Here is a 24,143-nt window from a genome sequence, read left to right on the forward strand (position 1 = left end):
TAGACAATATTTACAACTTTTTTTTATAAATAATGTAAAAAATTATAAATAGTAAAAAAAAGTAATTAAAGTAATTTTCATTTTGTCTATCAAAATAAACAATATGACAAAAACAAAAAGATGGAGTATTACACATGGACAATCTATGTATCTATATGAATAAAACAAAAATGATTCTCCATGGAAACATTTCTTCTATACTTATTGTTAGTTAGTGATTAGTGATAGTTTCTTCTAGTTAACTTGTGATTATTAAGCTCGATTCTTCTCCAGTCATGGGCGCTTCAGAATCTACTTTCTCCAACGTACAGGTAAATTTCTTTCAATTCTTCATTTTTCTTTCACTCTCGATTCCAAAACTCACCTAATTCTGTGGCTGTAGATGACGGATGATAAAATCACCACCGTAACGGAACGATTGGAAACCTCTGATCCCATTTTAGAGCGTCTTAAATCCCTCAAAATTGTATGTTTTCTTTTTCTATTTTCATTCTTTTTTTTTTATGATAAGAAAATTAATGTTGTTGTTGATTATTAGTTTTTTTATGATTTTGCTGATTGTTGTAACTGTAGACGCCTCCGGTATTGACTAATCCTCCGACGGAGGGTAGTTTGACGGATATTTTAGTGAGGAGGCCTTCGACGTCGCAGACTTCAGGTGATTATCACTTATGGCTTGATGATTTAGATTCTTAGTAGTTGATTAGAATTCTGGGATTATTGTTGCAGTTAATTAGTTGTTAATTCTTAAAATGTTGCAGACTTCTGGTTATGTCAGTAGATAAGCTCAAATAAGTCAATCGAAATAGACCCTAATCATCTGAAAGGCTTATTAAGTTATCATATTAGTGTTAGAGTTTATTTATGAACTAATTATACCATTGAAGATTGAATTAGAGGAAATTCATTCTAGAAGATATTTTAAGAAGCTTATGGGAGTAAGCTGAAAACAGGTTATGTGCATTTATAGGTTGTTTTTATAAACTCTTTATAAACCCTTGTAGAAGTGTTTATGCCATAAAATTGGTGTAAATAAACTATTCAGAATGCTTTCGTTGTACGTGGACTGCTAATCTTGTGTGTACTGTTTTCAAATACTACATCAGTGTTCATTTTGATTCTAATGACTTATGTTTATGATGTTTATGTTTATTTTCAATGTTTTGTCTTGTTACATTTATTCAATCCTTCTAGCCTTTGAGCCTCTTAATCGTTGCTAGTTTTTGCTTGTTGCAACTGTGTTAACATCTTTTGCCTTGTATTTACTCCCAGTTAAAGTATTCTTAAATTCCTCAATCTGAAATGATGAAGTGTTCGGATATATAATATAGGATAATTACAGAACTTTGTTAGTAAGTTTATAGAATTAGTTCACAGAACTTTGTTAGTAAGTTGATTAATTTGTTAGGTGGTTGTTAAGAGTTGTTATTTTGGTTATTCTTAAAAAGTCTTTAAATACCCCTCAATTGATAGAGGGGAAAGATAGCTTTGAAAAATTAAACTGTGACTAGGAATTATCTAGTGTGAAACGAGAGTGCTCCTTTTGGAGTAGCCTTGTGTGGAATTATCTAGTGTGAAACGAGAGTGCTCCTTTTGGAGTAGCCTTGTGTGCAAGGTTATCTTCATTTTATGCCTTTGTATCTTCTCTTTCAGTATCTCTACAATAAGAAATCCTTCATTTGCTTTCAATCTTTCTTTATTCTAGTTAGAATCATTCTTTTGCTTCCTCAATTCTGTTCAGTTTTTGGGAATTCATTCTTACACAGAAAGGATCCTATCATGAAGTGACAAAGATATCAATGCCTGGGATTAAGCCATCTTTACTTAACAATGGGTTGTTTGTTTAGCTGGCTGGTTTCCCAAAGAAAAATGAAAATACAGGGATCTATTTTCTTCCAATTTATATACTTATTGTTTCTCACTACAACACATGCTAGAAAATCTGGCTTCTGTTGCAACTGATCAGTCCTTAGAAAATTTTAGGTATTAAGTGGACTCCGTTAACTATTACTCGTAATCCAACATATTAATTAATTACAGATGTTACTAGGTTAATAATAGCTGACGTTAGAAAAGGTCCCACTCTCATATTTTAAACTGAACTGGTTATGAAATATGAACAATAGCAAGGATAATTTTCTGCTTCCTACTGCAAATATGGCAAGTATATATTTGGAAGTGTTTAAGGAATATCTCCGTTTACTCTTAAATCTTTTAGCTTGCATTCTGCTAGCATAGCTCACAGATGATAGCTGACTGTGTTAGTATGTCATGTCGTGCACTCATGCTAGATTGCAATGTTGATGATTGCTGGAATTGAATGGCATGGCATTTTGGCATGTCGTTTACTATATGTACTTTTCCTTCTATATGATTTTGCTGTTTAAAAATGAACTTTGATGTTGTAAGCTTCGGGTTTTTCAATCAATTAAAATCTTAGTCCTTTTTTCTGATATATCATGTTTGTTCTGGTCATTCGTTTTGGATCTATCAGCTGCATTTAATACCGACAATATTATTTGGGATAATACTTAGTTGCTCCCTTTTCATGGTTGAATCAGCTACAGTGAATCCCAAGGTTTTACTTGAGCTCTTCTCAATGTACCGTGATTGGCAAGAAGAAAGGGTCGAAGAGATAAGCAAAAAACAGGTCTGTAAAATTCAAGAATAGTTCAATGAATTCATCAAATATTGGATTCTAGATTTTATAATACAATCACTCTCTCCACTCGGACCAAAGGCAACTTTTTCCACACAGATATATATATATATATATTTTTTTTTTCAAATGAAATATCTACACCTTCTGTCCAAACTCAAATTTACACTTTTAGGGTCTCTTTGATTTAAGAAAATGTTCTGGTTTCTTTAGTACTTACAAAATTTTCACCTTGTTTTTACTTTGTGTTGGGAGTTCCACATCTGAATGTAATATGGCTTGAAAAGGCCTCAGAGCCTTTGCAAGATCAGTTGGGTTACCCGCTAGCGGGTCACACGTCACTCCCCTTATAAGTCATATTTTTTTGGATTTATTTAGACCCAACCCAAAATCTAAGATAATGTTTTCTTTTTAGATACTTTTATAAGTTGTATCACATACATATCTTTTTGAACAAAATGAAAATATGACAGCATTTTTAAAAGTAATGTTGCAAACAGGAAATGAAATATTCCCTCAAACCTAGCAGGCCTTTAGCATTCATTGTCAATACCTGAAACACCTCTCTCTGTTGGTTGGATGACCGGGTTAAGTTAATGGACCATTAATGGACTAAAAGTACTCTCGATTGTCTCAGTTAATTTATTTTTTTGGATTGGAAAATGTTAGTATATTAGTTGTTATGTTAGTAATAGTATCCTCTCAGATCAAACTAGTTGAGCTACTAAGATTGTTAACTACATGATGAATGCAATGACTTTTACTTGTAAAATAAAGTTGACCAGTAGTATAACATACTCAGGGTCTGTTTACTTTGTGAAAACATCTTCTATTTTTTATTTTCTTAAATTTGTGTTAATTTTATTTACTAGCGAGGAGATGAGTGATTATTGAAGTGAACAATTGTCTGTATTTCCAGATACAATAAAAATGTTAAAAAAATTGTTTTCATTATTTCTGGAAATGCTGCTTCCCTGGCTATCATTTCATCTTCTCTCCATCACAAGTGATTCACTTTAAAAGTATGTAATCTTCTTATTAGCAAGTTAAAATAACATATATTTTAAAAAATGAAAACAAAAAATATTTTCCTAAGTAAACAAGCCCTTAGATTTTCTTATTAGAACAAGCATTGTGAAGTTTTTTTAGTAAGAATCACCTTTGGGTTAATTATTTTTACAAGTTTTGAAAGGTTTATTTGATTTAGTATGTTAAAGTCAAACAAAAAGTTAAAATTTGGAAATGGGAGGTATATGTAATTCACTCTTAGTTATATGCTCATCTTAGGTACTTTTTCTTGCCAATAAATACAGAATGCCTGTGGTCTTAAGTCTTATACGGTTCTAGCACAAGAAATTGCGAGAAAATGTCTTGGCGAATGATTGTAATAGAATGTATTTAATCAAACTATTGTAAGTATTATTATAGTTTCTGTAGCAGGAGATTTTGAAACCTGAAGATGATTTTCATAACTAGCGACATTGTTTTACTAAATAGTGACATTATTTCCATCAATGTTTAGAGGATTTTGCCTCTTTAGGGAAATGAACATGTGTTCCCTCTCTGGTTTGCAGGAGGAAATAGAAAACAGAATAGAAGTTGCTGATGCTTTGGCAGTCAAACTTCTTCAGCGATATAATCACTCAACGTCCACAATGAAGAGTGCTTCACGGCATCTATCAGGAGGTATTATCAGACGCAGTTCTAAGTTCTTACAATATTTGGAATACTAGGAATTGATTTTTAACTTTAGCAACGTGTAACCCTGTAAGTTACACATGCTTTGCATGATCTGCTAAATTGAGAGGAAAATCCCCTCTTACATTGCTTTACAAGGCTCACCAAATCATTTAATACTGATTCATTTGCATGTCTGTCATAATTTTTACAAGGCATGGATGAACAAGTATTTACTTAGGGGCATGGGACTATCCCTCTGCTTCAATGTTTTCAAAACTGGATCGAGTTGGTCGTTTCTATCGGTTGAACCAGAATCGGCCAGTTCGCCAGTTGGTTTGATCCCAATTGTACTGCAGATGGTTCATTCAGATTTTATTATTTACTTAATTTTAATTACTATTCTTGTTTTTTAGTATTTATTTATTATTGGCTTAATAGCAGTTTTCGCCCCCTAACTTTCACGAAGTTGCGATTTTGGCCCCCTAAGAAAAAAAACTACAAAACCGCCCCCTAAGTTTTGCAACTATAGCAGTTTTGGCCCCCCAAGGCAAAAAAAATAACACGTGGCACCTCACTTAGGGTGCCACGTCAGCGTAGACTGAGTCAAAATTGGCCTTGGGGGCCAAAACTGCCACAGGTGCAAAACTTAGGGGGCAGTTTTGTAGTTTTTTTTCTTAGGAGGCCAAAATCGCAACTTTGGAATAGTTAGGGGGCTAAAACTGCTATTAAGCCTTATTTATTTTTTTCATCCGGTTAACCGTGGTTGAACTGATTGAACCGTAACTCGGAGGTGTCATCAGTTCGATCTCTAGTTTACTTTTTGAAACATTTCTTTTGGTCGTCTATGAAGACCGTGATTGCCTTTGAACACGTGTTAACTACATATTTGGAATTTGCGTATGCAGTTAATTCGTTGCAGGTAGAAATTGGAGAGCTCAAAGGAAGGTTGACAGAAGTTATCAGTAATTGTGATGCTTTGTGCAAGAGGATTGAAGCAGAGGGCCCAGAATCCCTCCGATCATCTATCAAACCTTTTGCAATTGCTAAGGCTGACCAAGAAATTTGTTCAAGTTCAACTAGCTTGCAAACAGTTAAAAAAACAAGTCCACCTGGAGAGTAGTATTTGGACTAACAGGTCTGATTATTGCTCACATTTTCAGAAGCTTCTAAAGCTTTTGCATCACAATCACGTGATTGGCTAATTTTTTATGGGCCATGCTTTGGATGGAATGCGTGAATCTTTTCATTAATTGAGATCTAACTCATGGCAACCTTACAAAAATGGGGCCACGTTACATTGCTTGTTTATTAGGGAGCTTTGATGCCCATCACCGACACCAAAAGTTTGGACTTGCTAATTGGATGCCAAAAATTGAAAGAACGTCATAACACAACACTAGTATCAGATGTGAAGCTATCATTTAATTGTATTTAATTGTTTGGATGTTTTTTAAGTTTGTGGTTTTGGGATGTTCCCACTATAGCATACATGATCATGTAATTGTGCAACATTTTGCTGTTCTCCTCAACAGTGCTATTTAAACAAATAAAGATTGTTTTTGTTTGTTCTAAATTGTTCACAGATTAAATATGCAATCAAGTACTAGTTACTTATACTGCTGTAAATTGCCAGGCTAGACACTTTTGTTCGGGTTTGAACCTCAAACCTTACGGTTATGTGTGTGAGTTGTGTTTACCACTTTGGGCCTGTTTGGTTTGGCTTCTGAGAAGCAATTCTAGCCCAAAATCAATTCTCTACAGTGCCAAAAGCAATTCTAGCCAAAAACAACGTGTTTGGTTCAGCTTTTCAGAATTGCTTTTGTCCTCCAAAAGCAATTCTCCATGAAGCTACAAATCCTAGCTTCTAGCTTTTCTAGAATCAATTCTCCTTGAACGTGTATAGGTTTGTATATTTTATTATTACAACACGTTATTTTACTTTATTGCCCTTTATCAATTCTCATTCTTTATCAATTCTCCTTTAGCTATGTCTATTTTAGTAATTATACATTCAAAAGCAATTCTACATAATTGCATCCAAACATAAATCATTTTGTTTAATCAATTCTACATAATTGTATCCAAACATAAATCAATTCTCTCAGAATCAATTATATTCAAAGCTGAACCAAACGGGCACTTTGTCTATGGGCAAAAAAAAATTGTTCACAAATTAAATAAGCAATCAGGTACTAATGGAATTTCTTAGTTTTTACCAATGAATCTAAAGATGAGAGCCCCCAGTATAGATCCGGTCTAAAGGTGGATCTCACTATTCTTAGGGTCAACATGTTAGTGGGGACAGTTAAGGTGGATGATTTGTTTCGTTTCAGGAAAAGACTGTTAAGATGTGAATGGCACTGCCTCAGCATAAAGGAAAGAATATAACAAACAATAACAGTGTGGTGTTACAAAAACTTATTTAACCCTTTGCGTTTAAACAAAAACCCTTCTTGTCTTCACGTTCTCAGATTTTTTTGACTGGTATTTATATAGGGCGTCCAAGTACAATTTTCTAAATTCTGGTTTTGATCTTATGCAGGAAGAATTATCGACTTAACCAAATCAATTGTTGTACTTTTCTTTACAAACATACAAAACAATGAATCGGTCTGGTACTGCTCCATTTTTCAGACTTGTAACTTTCAAGCTAGGTGAAACACTCAATTCCATAATCAAAAGAAACAAATCAGTGTTGTCAAATACCATGGCAGATTGCAGTAGCGGATTTTTAGCAAACCACCATGGTCAATTTGAACGATGGCAGCGCCAGCCATGGTGGATGTGGCAGACTTTTGGCTTTCAACCATGGCCCACCATCCCCCATGATAACACTGAAACAAATTAAGGCATAATAACCAGATTACAAAATTCTCAGCACATTACAAAGCCAAAAAGAAATCAACTCATTTAGAATTATATTGCTTAATATTTTAGGTTCCACCAAATGTGAATTAACAAATGCAAAATAAATAACTCCAAAACCATGATGTAAACTGTGAGTGAACAAATCAAAGTAAACTCCCTTAACTATGATGAATGAATCACTGAAAGTAACAGCAACATTATATGATTAAAATAAAAAAAGAAGCAAAAGACCGTAATTGATCTAAAAACCATCATTCTAACAAAGAAAATCAAGGTTGTTGTTGAGCATCAATGTACCCAGCATCAACAAGCACTTTCTCCTTCTTAGCCATCTCAACATCATTATCAACCATCATTCTAACAAGCTCTTCAAAACTAACCTTAGGTTTCCAACCAAGAACTTTCTTAGCTTTACTAGCATCGCCTTTAAGATTATCAACTTCAGTAGGACGGAAGTATCTCTTATCAATCACAACATGATCCTTCCAATTCAATCCAACATAACCAAATGCAACTTCCAAAAACTCTTCCACCGTATGCGAATCCTCTGTCGCCACAACATAATCATCAGCCTTTTCCTGTTGTAGCATCAACCACATCGCTTCAACATAATCACCAGCAAATCCCCAATCTCTTGACGCGCTTAGGTTTCCAAGAAACAACTTACTCTGAAGCCCGATCTTGATTCTTCCAACAGCTCTAGTAATCTTCCTTGTAACGAAATTCTCTCCTCTACGTGGTGACTCATGATTGAAGAGAATTCCGTTACAAGCAAAAATTCCATATGCTTCACGGTAATTCACAGTGTACCTATTAAATCCATAAAAGTTAGTTACATATCAGCATCAATCTTATTTTCACAGTGTACCTATTAGATATGTCGAAAAACTCGTTACATATAGTATCGATGTTATTTTCACAATGTACCCATTCGAGATGTAAAAGTTAGTGTTATTTTCAGTGTACCTATTCGAGATGTAAAAGTTAGTTATAACATATCAGTATCATTGTTTTTCACAATATTAGAGATGTAAAAGTTAGTTATACAAATTTCAGTGTTATTTTCACAATGTACTTACTCGAAATGTAAAAGTTAGTTACTACATATAAGTATAGCTGGTATTCACAGTATTAGAGAATCGATTGTTAATTTCATTAATTTATGCATTTATCATATTTATGAGTTCTATCAAGAATTGTAATTGTACCAATGCGCAGCAACTTTGGAGGCGGCGTAAGGAGACCGAGGATGAAACGGAGTCGTTTCAGACTGCGGCGGTGGAGTTGATCCAAACATTTCGGAAGATCCAGCTTGATAGTACCGAATGTGAGATCTTCCCGTTGCATCGATATGAGATCGGACAGCTTCAAGAAGACGGAGAGCACCAGTAGCAACAACATCAGCAGTGTAATCCGGAATCTCAAACGAAACCGCGACATGTGACTGTGCAGCGAGATTGTAAACTTCATCAGGGAGAATAGTGTCGAGCCAGCGACGGAGAGAGGAAGCGTCGGAGAGATCGGCGTAGTGAAGCTTCATGTGAGCTTTGTGAGCGTTGTGTGGATCGACATAGATGTGATCGATTCGTTGTGTGTTGAAGTTTGATGAACGGCGAATTAGGCCATGAACGGAGTAGCCTTTGTTGAGGAGGAATTCCGTTAGGTATGATCCGTCTTGGCCTGTGATTCCGGTGATTAATGCGACTTTACGCGGTGGAGGAGTGGTGTCGCCGTTTGTTGTAGACGGTGTTGGGGTTTTTGATGATGAATCTGCCATTGTTGTGCGAGAAATGAGAGATTGTGATTTGATAAATTGAAATGAATGAGATCTCGTTGAGGCTTTATTTATGGAGTGATGATGTAAGGAACGCGGTTTCTTGATCTGATTCTGAATTTTTACACTGCCAAAATTACTGATTGATGCTTTGCGCTGATATTGCTTACTTCCCTATTTGATGTCTTAAACGTGTTTTTGGAATAATTGAAAATTATACTAGTCAATATTTTTTTTATGTAAACAATCAATATATTCCTTTAATAACATTAGATTTTGATTACATCCACCTATCATAACTGAGTTGGTGAGATATTATGTTTTTTTTGAACAAGCGGTGAGATATTATGTTGAATGATCTTTCTCTTATTCTAACTATTTGATAAAAATAAAATTGATTTTTTTTAAATCGTCCTCCACATGCAATTTGTAGAGATTAATCTCTTGAGTTTTATGAGACTCAAATAAATGATAAACTTTCTTTAAAAATTAATTTGATGGATAAGATAGAAAGACATGATGTAATATATTAATCATATACAACTTAAATTTCATGTTTAATACACCAAAATATATGATAAAATAAATCTGTTTGCTATCATGTACTTACTTGCCTTTGAAATTCTTATTCCGAGTATAGACCGGTTAAAGGGTCCGTTTGTTATAGCTTTTTTTTAAAATAGATTTTGGTAGTGTAATGTGTTTTTGTTATAAAATTTTTAACAAAGAAATTTTCAAAGAAAGTTTAAAATGAAAAATTCGTTTGAATAGTTTATTTTAAAATGTCATTCTAAGTATTTCATCATTTGGTTAGAATTTTTTTTGGATACTAAAATTTTGAAAAATCTCTAAAAAAAAAAAGCTATTTCAAATAGCTTTTCATAAAAATCATTTTTGAAAGATGTCATTTTAAAAAAATATGTGATTTTTACTATGTAAAATCTCGAACAATGAATATTTAAGTTAGTGAATGTTAAAATCTCTTTTTTAACTTATATTAAATGAGTTTGAGAAAACTTTTACTATTTTTGAGTAAATTTAAAAAAAAAATCATTTTTAAAAATACAAAGGAAAATCCATTTTTTTTTTAAATCTAAAACAAACGGGCCAAATAACTATCCTAGTTAAAAACCTTCATGATATATGTATCTCCTGTCAAATAAAAAAGGGTCATATGTTAGTGCACAAGTTAAGAAACTTAAAATAGAATTAAGTAATAAATTTTAGAGGGGGATATTTTGACTCCAAGAGTAAGTGTAATAACTTATTCCAAATCTTGACCTTTAATTGCAATTTTGATTAATGGCTTAGATTAATTGATATGGTAGGCTTTAATTTCATTTTCTATTGTAGTCAACACTTATCACCACAAAATAACAAAACAATAAATGTCATTTAATTAATTGATTTTTTTTTTAATTCTTCTCCCATGCTCTTTTTTGTTTTCACGTTAAAATAATTTTTGAGGGTTAGTGGTAAAATATGCATCAAAGTTTTTTATTTGACCATTTCTTCTCCCTTTATTTTTATTTTACGCTAAAAATATTGCATATATATATATTTTTTAAAGAAAACAATTGTAATTTTTTTTTAAGGAAAAACAATTGTAAAATTTAAAGAGTTGTATATTTATTATTCTCCCTTTACTATTTTTTATACGACATATTTTATTTGGTTTCATCAATATAATCATGATATTTTCTTATATTTTTTGTAAACACACATTTATGTACTAATCTGTCACAGAAAAAAATACAATAGAGGAAGTAACCTCGGTCTTTTCTTATATCCAATTCATTTACAATAATTGCATAAAAATAAATAAATTGGTTTATTTTCTTTATATAATTAAATAACAAAAAATTAAAATAATCATCTCCATTTTAATTAGTTTTTGTTGTCATGGACATACATAGATGATGATGTTATTTGAGAAAGAACTCAGAAATTCAACATAACAGTAAAGGAACATGTGATCAATAGCTAATTTGAGTTTTACAATTTTTGCTGATAAACATTTTTGCCATGAAAGAGTTTTTAAGTTTTGCTATTAACCCTCAAAAATTCTTTTAACGTGGAAAAAAAAAACAATGGGAGAAGAACAAAAAAATCAATCAATTAAATGACATTTATTGTTTTGTTATTTTGTGGTGATAAATGTTGACTACAATAGAAAATGGAATTAAAGCCTACCATATCAATTAATCTAAGTCATTAATCAAAATTGCAATTAAAGGTCAAGATTTGGAGTAAGTTATTACACTTACTCCTGGAGTCAAAATATCCCTCCTCTAAATTTTATGTTGAAAAGATAACTTTTGGAACTTTCAAAATATTGAATGCACAATTTCAAAAAAACTTCTACTTTTGATTTCTTAACTTATGTCCCAAGGGCACAACTTAACATTTCCCAGTAAAAAAATGCGTATGTTATCATTCATTCATGGTGTCGGTGACTGAATTACATGTTGGCTGATCTGGATTATTGGATTTAGAGAATCTATTCGGTGTGGTGGGGGTATGGATCTGGTGATGTGTCATTGAAAAAATGAGAGAAAATAAGTGAAAATCTTATGTATCGAAAACTCTACACTTTAAGATAAATATAGATAGATTATAGAAAATAGGTAAGAAATACTATACTTAAAGAAAAATTGAGCGCCACAGTTTTCAAAAAGTTTTTTGTTGAAAGATATAATTTGAACTTTTTTTTGACCAAAAAGATATAATCTGAACTTAGCAAGACGAAATTAGCATTGTGGATTTGGTGAAATTATTGTCAAAACCTGAGATTCTTCGTATAAATATATTGAAAATCCTAAATCGAATCCCTAACAGCTAACATATCCATATATCCACGTATCCTGACTCCATACATACATTTTTTTTTACACTCCATAGAAACATTTTAAAATCAAAGAAATGAAACAAGTAGATATGACATAACAAAATGAAATACATAAAAAAAAAGTTATAAGGACTAAATCATAAAAATTATTTTTCTTTTCCTTGTGTTTGGATGAGGTAATTGAGAAATTTTAAAGAATTTAGAATTCTAGGCAATTTAAATGATTCAGTTAAATTACTTTCATTTCTCAATACTATTGTTTGGATGGAGTAATAAAAAATTTCATTGTCATCATTTTTGGCCAATTTTTATAAATTTTAATTTTTTTGGGCCAAATTTGAAAATGGAAATTAGGGGTCAATTTGTAAATTTCAAAAATTTTGAGTGGTCAAATTATAATTTTTGAAAAATATGAGGGGTCAATTTGCAATTTTTTGAAACTTTATTGGGGTCAAATTGTAAATTTTGGGGACCAGAATGCAAAATTTGGAAAAATAGAACAATGAAGAATTTTGAAATTCTTAACTTTTAGGTGTCATTTGAAATTCTCTAAATTTAACTTGAACAAAATACTTCATAAATTTCCATCATTTTAAAAATTCTTCAAATTGTTATCCAAAGAATGGAATTCACCTCAAAGTATTTGAATTCCCTCAAAACATTCCTCAATCCAAACACACTCTAAGAAAATAATTATAATGATTTTATTCAAAAATAAATAATAATAAACTTTAAATATCAATTTCTTAAACCACATATTCAAAATAAAATAATTTAAATAACTTAAAAATGAGTTACCCCGTTTAATAATCAATTATAAACAATAAATTTCACTAACACACAAGATAAATATTTGAGGTGGAAGAAATACATAGCAAACAAATATATTTTGTTATAAATAAATAGTCACAAAACGTCAACGTCCTGCAAGCATAACTTAGTTGGTAGGGAGAATCGTTATATACTAGGCCGAAGTTTGAACCCAAACACCTTACTTATTTATCTTAAAAAGTGAATTTCAACCACCATATTATGGAAAAGAAAAAAAAATTAGTCACAAAACAAAACTTACCGGCATCTTTTTTTTTTTTGGTTACAAAGCTAAAAAAAAAAGAAGGAAAAAACAACAGAAAAAAAGAAAAAGCCTAAGCTCTATGGAAGGTAACTCCCATGGCGTCGTTCTTAATCAGAGGAAGGAGATCACTTGGAGGAGTATCATAGATAGAAAATTCTTCATTCGAAGCAGCACCGAGCTTAGCTAAAAAATCAGCACATTGGTTTCCTTCTCTAAGACAATGATGAATGGTGAAATTCCTTGTGGACAAGAGATCCTTGATGTCTTGAATTAAAACAGCATAAGCATGATAGATGGAGGCATGCTCAGTGAGGAGATGAATGGAGAGCATGGAGTCCGAGTAACAAATCATTTCATCAATACCAGAATCTATGGCCAGAAGAATACCACGATGAATCGCTGTAAGCTCAGCGAATAAAATGTCCGAGCTGGTTGCGAGATAACCTGAGAAGCCTTTAATGAATAGGCCTGCATAGTTCCGGATGATTCCTCCAAATCCAGCCCGAATAGGAGCTCCTAAGCAGCTACCATCAACGTTGAGCACAAAACAATTTACATTGCTGCTGTTCCAGCGAACCAGTCGCTCAGGTTTGGAGACGGCTTCAGAATGCAGAGCTATTTGAATTGTTGCCACAGTGTTTTGAATGTGGAGCTTAATTCGAGTAGGGGACCAGGGATCAGCACTAAAACACATTTGATTTCTTTGCCTCCATGACCACCAAAGACCGGCCAGGAAGGTGGTAGAACGAGCGCCAGCAGCATGGCTTTTAATCCAGGTTGAAGCGGCGCCTCCGGTATAGAACTCCTGATCCGTGAAGCCAATTTGGAGCCAAATAGATTTAGAATGACTGCAGTCCCGAAGGCAGTGAAGCAGCGTTTCTTCTTCATTCCCGCATCTAGAGCAAATGGCAGAGTTAGCAATGTTGCGATGGTGCAGTAGAGATAGAGTCGGAACTGCGTTGTGGCAAGCGAGCCAAATCAGGAGTTTGAACTTTTCAGGAACTTTCAGACGCCATATCCAAGCCCAAGAAACCATGTGAGGAGGATTGTTAGTGGTTACCGTATTGTCGAGTAGCCAAGAGTAGCCACTCTTAGCGGTATAGATGCCATTAATGTTTTCTTTCCAAATGAATGTGTCTTGGACTCTATCGTTGAAAGTAATGCGATAATTGTTAAGGAAAGCAGCAATTGCCTGGGGAAGTGTGGTATAGAGAGCCTGAGTGGGTTGTCCATTATAAGTGAGAACATCTTTAACCGTAAGTTGGAGATCATGAATATCTATGATGGGGACAAGAGAGCCAATGAGCCCGTGGGGGCTCCAATGATTGAACCAAAAAGAAGAAGATCCAGAACCTGCACGCCAGACATAACCACTATGGAGGATATCTTTAGCCTTGATAATGGAGGACCAGGTGGGGGAGCAGTTGTACTTGGCGGTGGCATGTAGGATGTTTGGCCCTGATGTGTATTTATTGGAGAGAATGTTAACCCACAATTTGTCTGTTGATTGCACCATATCCCATACAAGTTTCCCTAGCAAACTTGTGTTGGCATTTCTTGCTGTTCGAATGCCTAATCCACCAACACTCTTTGGACTAGTGACTTTTTTCCAATTCACCAAGTGGATTCCTTTATTATTCGAGCCTTTCCAAAGGAAGTTCCTAGTTGTCTGGTCAATGCTATCACAAATATTTTGGGGGAGCCAATTAATCTGCATATAGTAGGTAGGAATGGATGAAAGGACAGAAGATGCAAGAGTCAATCTACCTGCTCTGTTAAGAAGTCTGCTTTTCCAAGCGGACAACCGAGTTTGCATTTTTTCAATGATGAAGTTGAAATCACTTTTTTTAGGTCTGCCTTGAAGCATAGGGAAACCCAAATACTTTCCAAGAGAATTTGTGCTTTGGATTCCAGAGATGGAGGTGAGGCTAGTGATTTTGCCATGAGGAGTACCTGAAGAATAGTAAGCTCGCGACTTAGAGATGTTGATTTTCAAACCAGATGCTCGGCTGAATCTTTCAAAGAGATTATGAATGAAGTGAAATTGAGATCTCTTCGCTTTGGTGAAGAGGAGAACATCATCTGCAAAGAGAAGGTGAGAAACCTGGGGTCCCCCATTTGTAAGTTGGATCGGTTCCCATCTCCCTTGGTTGACAGCGGAGGTGATAGCAACAGAGAGTTTTTCCATGCAAAGGATGAATAGGTAAGGGGACAAAGGGTCACCTTGTCGAAGACCATGGGTAGGCTTGAAAGGAGGAAGCTTGTTTCCATTCCATAAAATTGAGTAGCTTGATGAAGAAACACAATGCATGATAAGCTTGATAGTGATGTCTGGGAATCCAAAATCATGGAGGCAGATGTTGAGAAAATCCCAATTGACGTTATCAAAGGCTTTTTCCAAATCCAACTTGAAAGCTACAAATCCCTTCTGCTTTTTTGAGCGCTTCATAAAGTGAATTATTTCCTGCAAAACAATAGAATTATCTGAAGTACCCCTACCAGGCAAAAAACTGCTTTGGTAGGGGCCAATAATGTTAGTGAGAATAGGTCTTAGCCGGTGAACCAATACCTTTGTGATTATTTTGTAAATGACGTTGCAAAGGCTAATGGGTCTGAAGTCTTTATAAGTAGTGGGTGGGTCAATTTTTGGAATGAGCGCAATGAGAGAGTTTGAGATCTCTGGATCAAAGTAACCATTCTGTAAAGCTGCTTGAACCATTTGGAAAACATCATCACCAACGATGTGCCAGTATTGTTTGAAGAAAATGCAATGGAAACCATCGGGACCAGGGGCTTTGTAGGGCTTCATGGAATTGAGGGCAGCGAACACTTCAGGTTTGGTGATAGGGGAGGTTAAAGCAATTTTCCCCTCGGCATCAATTGATGGGTGGGCGCCTTCGTTGAACATGCGGTCATGGATAGGTTGATTACCACAGAAGAAATTTTTGAAGTAGTTTTGAGCCTCATTTTGAAGAGTATCGCTATCGGAGGACCAAGTGCCACATGGAAGCTTGAGTCTATGTATACGGTTTCTTTTCCTTCTGATTATGGTTTGAGCGTGGAAGAAAGCGGTGTTTTTGTCTCCAAATTTGATCCACTTGTCTCTAGATTTTTGGTACCAAAGCATTTCTTCTTGGAAAAGGATGTGGTTGTATTCTTGTTGGAGTTCTTTTTCAAGGAGGGAATGACGAGCTGAATCAACTCTTTCAAGATAATTCTGAATGCCTTTGAGGCGGTTTTCTATATGCTTCTTTCTTTGGAAAATGTTGCCAAAAACTTCATGGTTGAAAGTGATGGAATTTTCCTTAACTTTATTCAGAGACGCAGTGATGGTGGGGAGGTGCCAAGAATTTTTAACCAGGTCCGCATAGTCATGGTGATCAATCCAGGCAGCTTCGAAACGGAAAGGTCTCGGACCTCTAGCTAACGGAAGACCACCAAAGCGAAGGAGAAGCGGGTTATGGTCAGAATGAAGCCTACACAATACTTCAACAAAAGCTTCAGGAAAAGCCATGCGCCAGTCAACATTTGCGAGACTTCGATCAAGTTTTTTTAGAGATAATGCGGATACCATTGTTGTTTCTGTGCCAAGTAAACCGACCGCCAGTGGTTGTAAGGTCAAGAAGGCTGCAGGTAGTCATGAAGTTTGAGAAAGTGGCGGCCCTGTTGTGATGGAAGATGCCACCTCTTTGGTCACTGGGAAGGAGGGTTTCATTGAAATCACCTATGAGCATCCAAGGGCCATTAATGTTTTGGTTGATGTTCATAAGGTGGGTCCAGAGGCTAGGGCGAAGGGTATGGTTAGGGCTAGCATATATACATGTGCAGATGGTGCTTGTACTTCCACGGTTGATAGTGAAGGTTATTGAGTGGTGGTTAGAATCAATAACATTAGTATCAATGTTCATGGCTGAAAGTTTCAGAAGCCAAATACCTCCAGAGTGGCCATTTGCTTCGATAATATGAATGGGTGTGTAACCGGTGTTGGTCCAAAAGGTGGAGACTCTATTAAACGGAACATGAGTTTCGTAAATTGCCATGAGAGTTGGGTTGTATTTTCTCATCAAATCTTTCAAATGTCTTTTTGCATTGCTGTTTTGAGCCCCTCTAATATTCCAAGAGAGGATTGAGATATCTTGGAGAGCCTCCATAACCAAAGACATTGATGAAAAAAGGTGGATAGAACAATTACGTAACCATGTCCTCGTCATGGGCATGCTGTAAATCCCGGTCACTGTCAGTAGAGATAAAGGTGTCATGCTTGTCAGTAGGGATAAAGGTGTCATGCTGGTCCCTTTCATTGGTGTCACGGTTTTGAGTTTCATTGGGGTTGTTAGGTGCTGGTTCTGTTTGAGTATGTAGGCTAGAAATAACTTCATTGTGGTTTATGTGTTGAGCATGAATAGGCGAGCTAGTGTTTATATCAATGTGGTTTAATTTTTGAGCATGGGCAGGTATATTACGTGCAGGAGGGACATGTTTGTGTGAGTCATTAGTGGCTTTTTGGCTGTTGGAGATTTGAGGGAATTTTTTGGCCACGTAGGTGTTCTTTATTGGAGCTTTGTGGGTTGCTATTATTGGCATATGATTGTCAGTTAAGTTATCATGGTCATGCCTGGGCCGTTTTGTTACCTTGGGGATATGGAGGGCATGTGGCTGGTCATGAAAGGTAGGGCGAGCTAGAGCAGTCTGGTTATGTGGGGCGGTTTTGTTGGAATCAGTGATATTAGCTAGGGCATTAAAGCGGTTTCCTTTGGGTGTAATGGTTTTGGAGGAGAATAAAGTGGTGTTATTGGGGACTCTCTTTTTTCTAGTAACAACAAGCCAATCACCATGAAGTTCATTATTCTCTCCAGCATTACGAATTATTGTATCATCATTAGCTAATGATTCTTGAGTGAAAACAGTAATTGCCTTACCGTTTTGAGATTCCGGAATCAATTGAGAGTCAATGCTGTTGGGACCTGGTTGTTGCGGCTTCTGACTGTCTTCATGGAAGTTAGTTTCGGCTGGTTGTGATGGTGGCATGGTGGTGTTGTTTTTTGCCGGCATGGTGGAGCAGTTTCTTCCCAGGTGTCCGTAGCATCCACAGCTAGTGCAAATAAGATGAAGCCCCTCGTACTGGACTTTATACCAATGTCCGTTGACCCAAATTTTTCCTACGACCGGCAAAGTGAGATCAATTTCAACACAAACCCTTGCAAATTTTCCACGTTCAATTTTCAGGGTGTTTGTGTCAACTTTGATGGGGCGGCCAAGAGCAGACGCCATGGCTAAGAGGAAACTCTCATCATAATACACAAGATTCAATCCTGGAAATCTTACCCAGACGATTGTTTTGTCTACTGTGGCAGTTGGAGAAGCAAATTCCGGTGTCCAGTGTGCGACTGCAAGACAGTGGTCGAAAATTAGCCATGGGCCTCCGGTTATGACTTTTTCTTTATCTGCCGCTTCATCGAATTTCACCATAAAGAATCCGTTATCATTGTCCATGATTTCGAATCCTCCTTGAGTTCTCCATGTTTTTTGTAGGCGCTCTCTCATGGTGTGGTATCCGATATTCTTCCCTAGCAGCTTAACAACAATAGCGTCCTTCCATGGTGTACAAAGTTCTTGGAAGACTGCTGGTTCCAGGTGAACCTTTGGTAACAACCGATTGCCATTCTCATGTTCAATGCGGACAAGCTTTTTCTCAATCATGTCTTCTTTTTCGCGAATTAGGGTTTCTTGTGAAGGTCCAAGCAGTTTATCACGGAAAGAAATCTTTGGGGGCGGTTGTTGGTGGGGATCAGGTGGCTTTTCGGTGGCTGGAAGGGTTTGGTTACTCTGTGCAGAGAAAACAAACGAGCTCATCGCACTCATTAGGGTTTTCGATAACTTACCGGCATCTACGTACGGTTCAGTTCACACCAACATTTAAAACTTTTTTAAGATGTGGGTAAGAGTAAGAAAACCCAAAATTAGTTTAATGTTATTTTAAAGTAATTTCCACGGACATAGTATATTTACAACATTTTTTGTATAAATAATGTTAAAAATTATAAATAGTACAGGTAAATTTCTTTCAATTCCTCATTTTTCTTTCACTCTCGATTCCAAAACAAACCCAATTCTCCGTGGCAGTAGACGACGGATGACAAAATCACCACCGTAACGGAACGATTGGAAACTTCTGATCCAATTTTAGAACGCCTTAAATCCCTCAAAATTGTATGTTTTCTATTTCTATTTTCATTCTCTTTTTATTCATTTGTTCTATACATATGAAGCGGTGAATTTGATGATTTTGATGATTGTTGTAACTGTAGACGCCGCCGTTACTGACTAATCCTCCGGCGGAGGGTAGTTTAACTGATATTTTAGTGAGGAGGCCTTCGACGTCGCAGGCTTCAGGTGATTGTTGATTTTGGCTTAATGATTTTGATTCATGGTAGATTAGAATGTAGGGTTATTGTTGCAATTAATTGGTTGTTAGTTCTTAGGTACATTTTCGCTAAGTTATCAGATTATACAACTGATTATATGATGAGTCATGTTTGGATAAACAACTTAATTAAACGCATTCAGCATTAGCGTTTATCATGTAATTGTTTATGGATAATTTATTTCGATAATAAAAGATAAAATAAAGTTAAACAAATTTCATATACACTATAAGCTGTTTTCATAAGTTATCTTGGAGGGCATATGGAAATTAGCTAAAAATAAATTATACATATCTTAATTTATTTCCATAAGCTATCTCAAACAATCTCACAAGGGCTTATGCCTATATATAAGCTTAAATAAGCGAATCGCCTAATCCAAACAGACACTGATTACTACTATCTTATTACTTCTTAGAATATAGGGCTTATCAGTTTATCATATTAGTGTTATAGTTTATGTATTGATTGTACAATTGAAAAATGAATGAGAGGATGTTCCACATAACCAATTTTTATTTTGCTTTGACATGCTCTGCTATCTTTGGAAGTTTGTGAAAATTAGTTGAAAACATGTCATGTGCGCGTATGATGAGTTGTTTTTATAAGCTATTCTTAACCCTTGTACAAGTGTTTATGTCATCAAATTGGTGTGAGTAAACTGTTCAGAATGCTTTCGTTCTACATGGACTGTGTTAATCTTGTGTGTTTTCAGATACTACGTCAATATTTCTTTTGATTGTATGTCTTATGTTTATGATGTTTATTTTCAATGTTTTCTCTTGCTACATTTATTCAATTCTTCTAGCCTGAGGCTCTTAATCGTTGCTAGTTTTTGCTTGTTGCGACTGGGTTAACATCTTATGCCCTTTATTTTCTCCCAGTTAAAATATTCTTAAATTCCTCGTTCTGAAATGATGAAGTGTTGGGATATATAATATATGATAATTAGAGTTGTTAAGATTTAGTTTACAGAGTTAGTCAAAAAAAAAGATTTAGTTTATAGAAGTTTGTTAGTAAGTTGATTAATTTGTTAGGTGGTTAAGAGTTGTTATTTTGGTTATTCTTAGAAAGTCTTTAAATACCCCTTAGAAGGGAAAGATAGCTCTGAAAGATTAAATTTTGTGACTAGGAATTATCCAGTGTGAAAGGAGAGTGCTCCTTTTTGGGTAGCCTTGTCCAACTTTTGGGAATTCATTCTTCCACAGAGAAAGGATCCTATCATGAAGTGACAAAGATATCAATGCCTGGGCTTACACCATCTTTACTTAACAACGGCTTGTTTGTTTAGGTGGCTAGTTTCTTAAAGAAAAATGAAATACAGGGATCTATTTTCTCCTAATTTATATATTTATTGTTTGTCTCAACAACGCATGCTAGAAAATCTGCCTTCTGTTGCATCTGATCATTTCCTAGAAAATATTAGCTAACTTTAACTCTTAATGTTAATAATACCTGACGTTAGAAAAGGTCTCACGCTCAGATTTTAAACTTAGCTGGTTATGAAAAATGAACAGTAGCAAGGATAATTTTCAGCTTCCTACTGCAAATATGGCAAGTATATTATCTGGAAGTGTTTAAGGAATCTTTCTGTATACCGTTAAATCTTTTAGTCTGCATTCTCCTATCATAGCTCACAGGTGATAGCTGGCTGTGTTAGTATGTCATGTCGTGAACTCATGCTAGATTGCAATGTCGGTGCTTGCTGGAATGGCATATTGGCATGTCCTTTACTGCATGTACTTTTCCTATATGATTTTGCTGTTTTTAAAAATGAACTTTGATGTTGTAAGCTTCAGGTTTTTCAATCACATTTAAATCTTATGTTTGTTCTGGTCATTCTTTTTGTATCCTATCAGCTGCATTTAATACCAACAATAGTATTTGGGATTAATACTTAGTTGCTCCCTTTTCATGGTCGAAACAGCTACAATGAATCCCAAGGTTTTCTTGAGCTCTTCTCAATGTACCGTGATTGGCAAGAAGAAAGGGTTGAAGAAATAAGCAAAAAACAGGTCTGTTTAATACAAAAATAGTTCAATGGGTTCATCAAATATTGGATTCTAGATTTTATAATACACCCACTCTCTGCACTCGGACCAAAGGCAACCTTTTCCACACACATAATTTTTTTTCCCATGTGAAATATACCTTCTGTATCCAAACTCAAACTCAAACTTTTAGGGTCCCTTTAATTTAAGAAAATGTTCTGTTTTCTTTAGTACTTACAAAATTGTCACCTTTTTTTTACTGTGTTGGGAGTTCCACATCTGAATGTGATATGGCTTAAAAAGGCAACAGAGTTTTTGCCAGATCAGTTGGATTACCCGCTATAGGGTCACACGTCGCTCACCTTATAAGTCGGAATTTTTCGGGTTGATTTAAACCCAACCCAAAATCTAAGATTATGTTTCCTTTTTAGATACTTTTATAAGTTGTTTTCAACAGTTCCTAAACATTTTTGTTTAAACAAAATGAAAATATGATAACATTTTTAAAAATAATATTGCAAACAGGAAATGAAATAATCCTTCAAACCTAGCAGGCTTTTAGCATTCATTTTCAATATCTGAAATGCCTCTCTCTGTTGTTTGGATGACCGGGTAAAATTAATACACCATTAATAGGCTAAAAGTACTGTCGATCATCTCAGTTTTTTTTTCTTTCTTTTTCGGATGGGCAAATGTTGGTATATTAGTTGCTATGTTAGTATTCTCTCAGCTCAACTAGTTGAGCTACCAAGATTGTTAACTATATGATGAATGCAATTGATTTTTACTTGTAAAATAAAGTTGACTAGAGTCAAAAAGAAGTTAGACTCAGTGAGAATCATATTGCTTAGCATTTTAGTTTCCACAAAATGTGAATGGATGTAGAGTGAGAGATTTGATTTATTAACAAGTGCAAAATAAATAACAACTACAAAACCATGATGTAAACTGTGAACAAATCAAATTAAACTCCCTTAACTATGATGAATGAATCACTGAAAGTAACAGCAACATTATATGATTAAAATAAAAAAAAAGAAAAAGACCATAATTGATCTAAATACCACAATTGTAACAAAGAAAATCAAGGTTGTTGTTGAGCATCAACGTACCCAGCATCAACAAGAACTTTCTCCTTCTTAGCCATCTCAATATCATTATCAACCATCATTCTAACAAGCTCTTCAAAACTAACGTTAGGTTTCCAACCAAGAACTTTCTTAGCTTTACTAGCATCACCTTTAAGATTATCAACTTCAGTAGGACGAAAGTATCTCTTATCAATCACAACATGATCCTTCCAATTCAATCCAGCATAACTAAAAGCAACTTCCAAAAACTCTTCCACCGTATGCGAAACCTCTGTCGCCACAACATAATCATCAGCCTTTTCCTGTTGTAGCATCAACCACATCGCTTCTACATAATCACCAGCAAATCCCCAATCTCTTGACGCACTTAGGTTTCCAAGAAACAACTTACTCTGAAGCCCGATCTTGATTCTTCCAACAACTCTAGTAATCTTCCTTGTAACAAAATTCTCTCCTCTACGTGGTGATTCATGATTGAATAGAATTCCGTTGCAAGCAAAAATTCCATATGCTTCACGGTAATTCACAGTGTACCTATTCGAGATGTAAAAGTAAGTTAGTGTTATTTTCACAGTGTACCTATTTGTGATGTAAATGTTAGTTACTACATATCAGTGTCCTTGTTTTTTCACAGTATTAGAGATATAAAAGTTAGTTACATAAATATCAGTGTTATTCTCAAAATGTACCTATTAGAGATGTAAATGTTAGTTATCGGTATTCGTTGCTATTTCCATTTCATTAATTTATGCATTTATCTTATTTATGAGTTCTATCAAGAATTGTAACAGTACCAATGCGCAGCGACTTTGGAGGCAGCATAAGGAGACCGAGGATGAAACGGAGTCGTTTCAGACTGCGGCGGCGGAGTTGATCCAAACATTTCGGAAGATCCAGCTTGATAGTACCGAATGTGAGATCTTCCTGTTGCATCAATATGAGATCGGATGGCTTCAAGAAGACGGAGAGCACCGGTAGCTACAACATCGGCAGTGTAATCAGGAATCTCAAACGAAACCGCGACGTGAGACTGTGCGGCGAGGTTGTAAACTTCGTCTGGGAGGATAGTGTCGAGCCAGCGGCGGAGAGAGGAAGCGTCAGAGAGATCGGCGTAGTGAAGCTTCATATGAGCTTTGTGAGCCTCGTGTGGATCGATGTAGATGTGATCGATTCGTTGTGTGTTGAAGTTTGACGAACGGCGAATTAGGCCGTGGACGGAGTAGCCTTTGTTGAGGAGGAATTCCGTTAGGTATGATCCATCTTGGCCTGTGATTCCGGTGATTAATGCGACTTTCCGCGGTGCAGGAGTGGTGTCGCCGTTTGTTGTTGACGGTGTTGGGGTTTTGGGTGATGAATCTGCCATTGTTGTTTGAGAGAAGAAAAATTGTGATGATTGAAATGAGTGAGATATCTTTGTGGCTTTATTAATGGAGTGATGATGTAAGGAACGCGGTTACTTGATCTGATTCTGAATTTTTTACACTACGAAAATTGCTTGATTGATTCTTTGAGCTAATTATGCTTACTTTACTATTTGATGTCTTAAACATGTTTTTGGAATAATTAAAAATTATACTAGTCAATATGTTTTTTCTACCTAATTGAAAAAAAAAAACATTTCTAACTCAATTGAAAGTGAAATTATGTATGAATGATTTTTCTTTTTTGAGGGAGTATGAATGATTTTTTTCTTGTTTGAATTCTGACCACGATGTTATTTAATAAAATAAAA

The 24,143-nt window shown here is 35.2% G+C and overlaps 4 protein-coding genes and 1 long non-coding RNA gene across 5 annotated transcripts; 2 read left to right on the forward strand and 3 right to left on the reverse strand.

Moving 5' to 3' along the window:
* Nucleotides 1-135: 135 nt before the first annotated feature.
* LOC146920098 (uncharacterized) lies at nt 136-5,912 on the forward strand. The gene is made up of 6 exons (XM_085713470.1): nt 136-311; nt 383-466; nt 574-658; nt 2,562-2,650; nt 4,234-4,345; nt 5,245-5,912. Exons 1-6 carry the CDS (start codon nt 276-278, stop codon nt 5,457-5,459), a joined length of 621 nt encoding a protein of 206 aa, XP_085569596.1. The 5' UTR covers nt 136-275; the 3' UTR covers nt 5,460-5,912.
* Nucleotides 5,913-7,326: 1,414 nt separating this feature from the next.
* On the reverse strand, nt 7,327-9,142 carry LOC146920099 (GDP-mannose 4,6 dehydratase 1). Its single transcript, XM_085713468.1, has 2 exons — nt 8,416-9,142; nt 7,327-8,017 (listed from the first exon to the last, which is right to left on the reverse strand). The coding sequence occupies exons 1-2, from the start codon at nt 8,982-8,984 to the stop codon at nt 7,477-7,479; spliced, it is 1,110 nt and encodes a 369-aa protein (XP_085569594.1). The 5' UTR covers nt 8,985-9,142; the 3' UTR covers nt 7,327-7,476.
* Nucleotides 9,143-17,092: 7,950 nt separating this feature from the next.
* Nucleotides 17,093-18,757, reverse strand: LOC146920100 (uncharacterized). The gene has a single exon (XM_085711106.1). It carries the CDS (start codon nt 18,755-18,757, stop codon nt 17,093-17,095), a length of 1,665 nt encoding a protein of 554 aa, XP_085567232.1.
* Nucleotides 18,758-18,954: 197 nt separating this feature from the next.
* On the forward strand, nt 18,955-21,646 carry LOC146920101 (uncharacterized). The gene is made up of 3 exons (XR_015011662.1): nt 18,955-19,114; nt 19,213-19,297; nt 21,257-21,646. It is a non-coding gene; the product is annotated as an uncharacterized LOC146920101 (long non-coding RNA).
* A 625-nt stretch (nt 21,647-22,271) lies between these two features.
* On the reverse strand, nt 22,272-23,910 carry LOC146920102 (GDP-mannose 4,6 dehydratase 1-like). Its single transcript, XM_085713469.1, has 2 exons — nt 23,206-23,910; nt 22,272-22,945 (listed from the first exon to the last, which is right to left on the reverse strand). The coding sequence occupies exons 1-2, from the start codon at nt 23,772-23,774 to the stop codon at nt 22,405-22,407; spliced, it is 1,110 nt and encodes a 369-aa protein (XP_085569595.1). The 5' UTR covers nt 23,775-23,910; the 3' UTR covers nt 22,272-22,404.
* Nucleotides 23,911-24,143: the final 233 nt, after the last annotated feature.

The sequence above is a fragment of the Medicago sativa genome, chromosome 5 (assembly GCF_051527215.1).
Source record: "Medicago sativa cultivar Bolivia chromosome 5, Bolivia_mono, whole genome shotgun sequence".
Taxonomy (NCBI): Eukaryota; Viridiplantae; Streptophyta; class Magnoliopsida; order Fabales; family Fabaceae; genus Medicago; species Medicago sativa.

Bases quoted from the DNA above. Each gene is read 5' to 3' on its own strand.
- LOC146920098 (XM_085713470.1), top strand. From the start codon at position 276: ATGGGCGCTTCAGAATCTACTTTCTCCAACGTACAG. The intron at 312-382 runs GTAAATTTCTTT...CTGTGGCTGTAG, and splicing joins CTACTTTCTCCAACGTACAG to ATGACGGATGATAAAATCAC. The intron at 2,651-4,233 runs GTCTGTAAAATT...TCTGGTTTGCAG, and splicing joins AAGAGATAAGCAAAAAACAG to GAGGAAATAGAAAACAGAAT.
- LOC146920099 (XM_085713468.1), bottom strand. From the start codon at position 8,984: ATGGCAGATTCATCATCAAAAACCCCAACACCGTCTACAACAAACGGC. The intron at 8,018-8,415 runs GTACAATTACAA...TGGATTTAATAG, and splicing joins TCCAAAGTTGCTGCGCATTG to GTACACTGTGAATTACCGTG.
- LOC146920100 (XM_085711106.1), bottom strand. From the start codon at position 18,757: ATGAGCTCGTTTGTTTTCTCTGCACAGAGTAACCAAACCCTTCCAGCC.
- LOC146920102 (XM_085713469.1), bottom strand. From the start codon at position 23,774: ATGGCAGATTCATCACCCAAAACCCCAACACCGTCAACAACAAACGGC. The intron at 22,946-23,205 runs GTACTGTTACAA...CATCTCGAATAG, and splicing joins TCCAAAGTCGCTGCGCATTG to GTACACTGTGAATTACCGTG.